Source organism: Manis javanica, chromosome 4 (genome assembly GCF_040802235.1).
Source record: "Manis javanica isolate MJ-LG chromosome 4, MJ_LKY, whole genome shotgun sequence".
Classification (NCBI taxonomy): Eukaryota; Metazoa; Chordata; class Mammalia; order Pholidota; family Manidae; genus Manis; species Manis javanica.
Genome location: NC_133159.1, coordinates 129719707 through 129727120, shown reverse-complemented (window position 1 = coordinate 129727120; position 7414 = coordinate 129719707). Strand labels below are relative to the sequence as shown.

General features: G+C 49.6%; 1 protein-coding gene across 2 annotated transcripts; it reads right to left on the bottom strand.

Annotated features, from left to right (window-relative positions):
• Window positions 1–1765: 1765 nt before the first annotated feature.
• LOC108401215 (asialoglycoprotein receptor 1) lies at window positions 1766–5198 on the bottom strand. Of its 2 annotated transcripts, none has more exons than XM_017666987.3 (9): window positions 4980–5198; window positions 4655–4744; window positions 3407–3523; window positions 3148–3243; window positions 2998–3069; window positions 2717–2803; window positions 2443–2594; window positions 2263–2357; window positions 1766–2167 (listed from the first exon to the last, which is right to left on the bottom strand). In XM_017666987.3, the coding sequence occupies exons 2-9, from the start codon at window positions 4719–4721 to the stop codon at window positions 2011–2013; spliced, it is 843 nt and encodes a 280-aa protein (XP_017522476.2). In that variant the 5' UTR covers window positions 4722–4744; window positions 4980–5198; the 3' UTR covers window positions 1766–2010. The 2 variants fall into 2 exon arrangements, with proteins under 2 accessions (XP_017522476.2, XP_017522474.2); XM_017666985.3 differs by having other exon boundaries at window positions 2263–2369; window positions 4980–5195.
• Between the last annotated feature and the right edge of the window lie 2216 nt (window positions 5199–7414).

Below are 7414 nucleotides of genomic sequence, written 5' to 3'. Positions count from 1 at the left end.
TGAAAGGAATGTGTATTCTGTAGCTGATGATTGGAGTGTGCTAAATACGTCCATTGGATCATAATAGTTCAAACTGGGGTTCAACACATCTACATACTTAGTGATTTATTTTATCTGCTTGATCTACCAACTACTGAGATGCATTACAATCCCCTACTATGAATATAGATTTGTCTGTTTTTTCTTATACTTCTAAAATTTTTGTTTCATATATTTTGTGGCCATGTTATTCAGTGCACATGTATTTAACACCAGCATGTCTTCCTGTTGAGTTAAAACTTTATCATGAGGACGTGACCCTCTTCATCTCTAATAATACTTTTTGCTATGAAGCATACCTTCAAAGATACTTATTTGGTTAGAATTTGACTAATATATCCTTCTCGTACTCTGCTTTCAACATCTCTGTTTTAGATATGTCTCTTGGGCAAGTAGTTGGACTTTATTCTACATTCTGTCAGGAAGTTCTTGTCTTTTAACAAGATAATTTAGTCTTTTTGCAGTTAATATAATCAACAACATATTTGGGTCATAACTAACCTTTTATTTTGATTTTTCTTATCTGCCTGTTCTGTTTCTTTTTCTCTCCTTCCCTGCCTTCCTTTAGATTCATATTTTTTCTTCATCTCTTCCCTTTACAAGTTTGGAAGTTACAAACCCTGTTTTGAAGGTATAAACCTAAAAATTGCAACAATGGTAGGGAAACACTTTCTCCTGCTGTTTCAAAACTGGAAGTGTTATATATGACATCCTCTTCATCTGTACTCCTGTAACCTCTCAACTTTCTAAAGTCATGTGTCTGTGTTTCCTTTTTTCTCCTTCATATTTGTTTATTTTATTTACATTTTTCAAGAACCTGATTTTTTAAATTAATCAATATTTTCTAGTTACTTATTTTTGCTTTTTCTTAAATATAAGCTCCTTCCATTTGGGAGGATTTACTTTGTTATTCTTTTTGAAGTCCCTTAAGTCTTACTTCAATTCAGCCTTCCATGCTTTTTGATAAATGCACTTACAGCTACATATTTCTTCCTCCAGAAAACTGCTTTAGACCATCTCACAGTCTCAGTATGTGGCATTTTCCCTGCTCATTTCTAAATCACTTGACCCTTTCATTTTCATTTTCCTTAAACTCATAGTTATCTAGAAAGATGGTGAAAATTTATATGCTGGTATATCTTTTTTGGCGCTTTAACTTTATTGTGGTCAGAGCATTGCTCCTTTTTAGTTGAGATCTTATTTGTGGTTTAATACTTTTTCAGTTTTTATTAATAATCCCAAAAGTGTCTCTGTAAAGTCTTAATCTGTTTATCCTGTTAGCTCCCAGCCTGGGTTGTGGATTCTGTTTATCTGGGGGCTTCTCTTCCAGGGTGTGGGTTATCCTCACAAGTTGGGTGATTGTTGGTTGTGGGCTCATCTTTGCATTCATTGTACTTGTTAGCTTTCTGTGGACACTGCTTCTGTTCACTGTAATGCATGCAACAGACACCAATGGGTTTCATCTGAAACTTTTGAACATTGGAGCAGTTCTGTTCCTGGGGGAGATTGCTGCAGGTAAAATGGTCCCCAGTAACAGTACAATTTTACAGCTGAGACTCAGAGAGCAGAGTAACTTGCCCAAACTCACATACCTGTGAATAATAAGGCGGGGCTAACCCAGGCCATCTTGCCCAAAACCCCTCCAGGTCTCCCCATGGTCCACTGCCTGCCCAGGGCTTCCCAGTGTCAACCAGCCCTCTCTGATCTCCAATGACCAGACAACTCATAGAATGTTTAGTGTATTTCCCTGTTTTTTACTCTACAAAATATGGATGATAATAACCTGCAAACTGCAGTGGTGACATGGGTTTGAATCTCCCCAGCCCTCCAAACACCGTTCTACATTCCTCGGACACTGTCCTTCCCACCCACCCGCCCATTAAAATCCTGGATGAAAATCCCTGAGAAGGTGAGGAGGCCCCTTGGGCGGGTGAAGACGTTTAGGAAATAAATAAGGGGGTGAGGCGGCACCTAGCTGTCCCTGTCCCGCCGTGTCTCACAGACCCAGCGGTAGGGCCTCTGGCAGACGTCGTCGTTCCAGCGGCCGTCGTCCGTGAAGTGGGCACAGTCCTCGCCTCCTCCGAGCCCGTGCCCGTACCAGTCGTCTGGTTGCTCTGGTCTCCAGTTCCTGACGAGACAGGCCAGACATGGGCCCCAGCAGCCCCGCGCCCCAAGGGGCTCCTGGCCCTGGGGACCCGCAGGCAAGGACGGGCACACACTCACTTGAAGCCTGTCTCATAGTCCGTCCCATCCACCCATTTCCAGGGCCCATTTTGGTCGGTGAGGCCCATCCAGGTGTTGACAGGGCCCATGTGGTGCTGGATGAATTTCTGGGGGTAGAGGCGGGGCTGGTGACGTCTCCTGAGACCAGTCGGCCCCCCACAAAAGGCCTCGAGGCCTCACCTGCTCCTCCCAGGAGCCCACCACCACCAGGTGGGCGTTCTCCAGCTGGCAGTACTTCTCAGCCTCGGGCCAGGCCTTCCCTGAGCGAGAGAACCAGTAGCAGCTGTCCTCGTGCTCCAGCCAGTTCACCGGGCAGCAGGTCCTGTCAGAGCCTGAGGGCAGAGGACAGACGGAGAGCTGAGGCGCTGCGCACGGGTGCGTACGCGCGCGCACACACACACAAACACACCACGCCCCCCTACCCCCCAGCCCCGCCTCCTCACCCCCTCCTCACCGTTGCCCTGGAGATCCGCCATCTGACAGCTCAGGCTTCGCAGGTCAGACACAAACTGCTTCACGTGGAGCAGCAAGCTGGAGTGATCTGGGGAGACGGGGGCACAGAGAGAGGAGGAGAGTGGGCGGAGGGCGACGTGAACACAGTGGGCTGGGAAGCGTCTGTCCCTACGTTTTGAGGCCTGAAGGTCAGTCACAGATGCCCTTGCCTTAAGACTCCTTGGTTTGACATGAGAGGCCCCCTATACCCCGCACAGGCGCACAGGCACACGCGCCTCTAACCTTCGCTCAGCTCCTGCTGTTGTTTCTCCAGCTGGGACTCCAGGGACTTCATCTTTCTGCCCACGTTCCCTCCTGGGGGAGAGACTTGCTCAGTGTCCCAACGTCCCTAGCGTTCCACAGCCCCCCAGCCCCAGCCCCGGCCCCCCTCACCCTGGCTGCTCAGGGCCTTGACCTCAACCTCCGTGCTCACTGTGAAGTTGCTGAACGTCTCTCTCAGGGCGCGCAGCTCCTCCTGCAGCTTGGAGTCTGAGTGGAGAAGATGTGGATAAGAGCAGAATGTGGGGGCTGTGTCCACCGTCACAGTGGGCAGCGCTCCCCCTACCGCTGTTCCCCACGGATCACCCTCCACCCCACCCTCTTCCCCAGGAAATACTGCTCCCTTCCCAGCCCAGGCCCCCAGGCCACCCACTCTGGGATCCGATCACACAGACAACCACCAGCAGCAGGAGGCTGAGGCCCAGGGAGAGCAGGAGGAGGCGGGGTCCGGAACAGAGCCGCCGAAAGAGCGGCTGGGGAGGAGGCGGCCCTGCAAGAGAAGGCACCACGGTATCAGGGACAAAGGGGAGCCTGGGGCAGCCCTCGGGTCCTGGGAGAACAGGCTAAGTCTCCTCTAATGGTCTAGGAGGAACCATATAGATTAAGAAATCTGGGCAATGGGTGACCCGGAGGGGCCAAAGGCAACTGGCAGTGAAGGGAATCGGGGTGGGGATGGGTACCAAGCTTTGACTAGCCCTAGTCTCACCCGCTCTGAGCCTTTGCTGACATCTAGTGGCCTAACTGTGTCACTGCAACTGGTGGAGCTCGTCAGAGCTTGAGGAGCTTCACCAACTCCTCAAGAGTTTGTGGGCTTGAGGAGACCAGAGGGGGAGGGTCAGTTGGGGGGGAAGTCACTGCTCCTGAAGGTGGGGCAAGAGAAGGGGAGTTTCTTCCTTTCCCCATGCATCCCACTCCTCTTTGGCTGAGCGCAAGGAGAGAAGGCTGAGTAGCCAGACTTCACTTCAGGTCCCTCAAGTTGCCCCCTGCTGGGGAGCCCTGAGGGTATGAGCCGGAATGTGGGGGCCTCCCCTCAATTCTCTTCTCCCCTGAAGCCCTTTCCCTGTAAAAAGTCACTGCCCGTTCCCATTCCCCAAGAACCTTCTCGCTAAGCCCAAGCGTCCATGCTAGCACGAGAAAGAAGGGGGCTGCTTTTTTGATGCAGGAGGACCTCATCCTCCCTTGGATCAGAGATCCCTCCGCCTCTTCCCAGAAATCGGACTCCATGATGAACTGATCCCAGGCACCCCATACACACACACACACACACACACACACACACACACACACACACGGCAAAGCTCACCAGGTGTGGGAAGAAAAAAGGAGTAGGGGGACTAACTTCTTCCAAGTCACTCCCATGCCCCTGGGTCCACCCTCTCCCCAGGGTCCTGAGAAATGGGTGACACAGAAAGAGTCAGGAGGCACACAGAAGCCTTAGACCCCCATCACCACAAAAGGACTCCAGCTCCAGCCCCTCACCTTGTACCTTCCTAAGAGGGGCAGCTCAGACAGCATGTTCCTGGGAGTGGGGCAACCCAGAGGCCACAGGAAGAAGCAAGAGCTGAGGTGAGGGGGCTACCGAATGCTGCCCTCTTGGAAATGGGGAGACGTGCCCCCTCACCTCTTCTGAGCTGATGATCATTCTCCTCATTGTCCAGATGCTGAAGGTCTTGATATTCCGTTGTCATGGTAGGGCTGACTGGACCTGGAACTAGGTCAAGGCTGGGGTTAGGGCTGAGGTTGGAGCTGAATGGAGCTGGGGTATGGGATCCAGTCCCTTTCTAAGTGATCCATGGCTACATGGAGACCTTTCTTCTTTCTCCTATTCTCTCCCAGGCCTGACATCCAAAAATTCATCCTCTGAAGGTCTCCCACCCAGCCCCCACCCCTCCTGACAGTCCCCACCATTCCCTCCTCCACCCCACTTCCCAACCAGTCCCTCTTGCCTTTCTTCCCCTTTTACTTGCTGAAGGTCTGGAGGTTGACTCCTGGGTCCCTCAATGCTGTGCAGATCCCAGACTAAGAAAGGGGCTGAAGCCTAGAGAATTGGGGTGCGTGGACAGCCCTGGATGGTGGGAGGGGAGGGGGCAGGGTCCACACACGGGCCCTGAGCCCTGTGTTCTGCGTGTCTGTGTCTGAGCATGCTGAACCTGGCATCCCCAGGGCCTGGGACTTTGGACAGTAAACAGAGGTGGAAGGGATTTGGAACTCAGTAGATGTGGGGGGACAGGTTGCCTCAGCTTTCCTCCCCAGGGAGGGGCCTCCCTGTCTGCCCCCTTGCCCCACATTCCAGTCACCTCACTCTTTATTGCATGATTTGGGAGAGGGGCCAGGACCAGGAGGGGCCAGGGACACAGATTGCTGTTTTCTCTCTGCCTCCCTCCTTTGACTTCCTACCACTCAATTTCTCAGAATTGTTTGTATTTCCAAACATCCCTGACCAAGATCAGAGGGACCCATTCTCTGCTCTTGCCCAATCCAGGTCTGTGACCCTGGCATCTGAGCCTAGGCCCCAGCTTCCTGTGGGGGCTCAGGAGTCCCAGCTCAAGGCTCACTGGCTCACTCTGCTGGGGATAAAGTCCTGCAAACAGCATGGGGGGCAGTGGGGAGAGAGACAGGGGAGCAGGCGTTTCCCACCTCAGCTGGGATCAATGCCAACAAGCTTCCACTGGCTCCTACTGTATGCTTGGAGCTTTTCATTCATTAACTTCTCTTACTTCCCTCAGAGCACATCCTGACTGTGGATGAGGAAGCTGAGACCCTGAAAGGTAAGCACTTATCCAGGAAGGAAGCAGCAGAGGGAGGACTAGAACTTGGGCAGCCTGACTCCAGGACCTGTGTGCTGCCGCAAGAACCCATTCCCATCCTGTCACCATGGCTGGGCCCTGGGGTCCCAGAGATGCTAAAATGCAGTCCCTCACAGCCCCTGTGGCAGGTTCAGAGAGGAGTATATGAATTAGAATTAGAATTAGAATTAGAAATTGAACAATATTAAGATGTTAATAAGTCTCACTTTAGGCCCCATATGTGCAATTGTGCAAGCCCTTGTGCGGCTCTTCCAATGAGAAAACCAGACTAGGGTTATGAGAGTTTTACATTATGTGAGATATTCAGGATCATGTCCCTCGCATAAAGTGTGAAAGCATGCGCCTTCATTAGTCTGTGTCTGGAAAAGCCCGTGTTGTTTGCATGCCCTGGGACTGTGGCCAATAATTTTGGTGACTATTGGGCTGTTAATTCAGCATTCTCTTATGTTATTACTTACACTCTGGTTCATTCAGGCAAACAAACCCACACTGTTTTTGTCAGCATAGAAGTAGTTGGAAGAGGGGTGGGCAGGGAGACTTCTTGGGTAATGGAAATGATCAGTTTCTTGAGCTGGATGCTGTGTTTGGTTTGTTAAACAGCAGAAAGCTGGACACTTATGATCTGTGCATCTTTGTGTTTGCATGTTATACTGGAATAAGATGTTCTTGCAATCTGATTTCTACCTATAACCACATACCCCAAACCCACTGATTAGGGAGCAGTATTTGGACCACAGCTGTAAAACACCTTCCAAAGCCAATAACTTTAGAATAGGAGTCAGGGGTTAAGAAGGCCAAACAAGAATGATTCACTGAGCCACTAATTTCCAAGCAAGTCCCCTGTAAACTACCAGAAAATCCTGAGAAACTAAAAAAGCAGCTAAAAACAAAACTATGCCACAATAGTGGTAGATTTATGCACTCTGAAAACTCATCCACCCTTTGCATTTATTCCTTTAAGAATATATATCTTGAGGGAAACAAAAGTAAAAATGAACAAATGGGACTACAACAAGCTTAAAAGCTTCTGTACAGCAAAGGACATCATGAGCAGAACAAAAAGGCATCCTACCGTATGGAAGAATATATTTGTAAATGACATATCCGACAAGGGGTTAACATCCAAAATATATAAAGAACTCACACACCTCAACATCCAAAAAGCAAATAACCTGATTAAAAACATGGGTGGAAGATATGAACAAACACTTGTCCAAAGAATAAATTCAGATGGCCAACAGGCACATGAAAAGATGCTCCACATCGCTAATCATCAGGGAAATGCAAATTAAAACCACAATGAGATATCACCTCACACCAGTAAGGATGGCCAGCATTGAAAATGCTGGCGTGGATGTGGAGAAAGGGGAACCCTCTTACACTGCCGGTGGGAATGTAAGCTACTTCAACCGTTGTGGAAAGCAATATGAAGGTTCCTCAAAAAACTAAAAATAGAAATACCATTTGACCTGGGAATCCCACTCCTTGGAATTTACCCAAAGAATACAACTTCTCAGATTCAAAAAGACATATGCACCTTATGTTTATTGCAGCACTATTTACAATAGCCAAGA

Coding starts and splice junctions, on each gene's coding strand:
- LOC108401215 (XM_017666985.3), bottom strand. CDS start 4,721: ATGACAACGGAATATCAAGACCTTCAGCATCTGGACAATGAGGAGAAT. Junction 3,524..4,654: donor TGATCATCAGCTCAGAAGAG/GTGAGGGGGCAC, acceptor CTTCTCTTGCAG/GGCCGCCTCCTCCCCAGCCG. Junction 2,804..2,997: donor ACAGCAGGAGCTGAGCGAAG/GTTAGAGGCGCG, acceptor CCGTCTCCCCAG/ATCACTCCAGCTTGCTGCTC.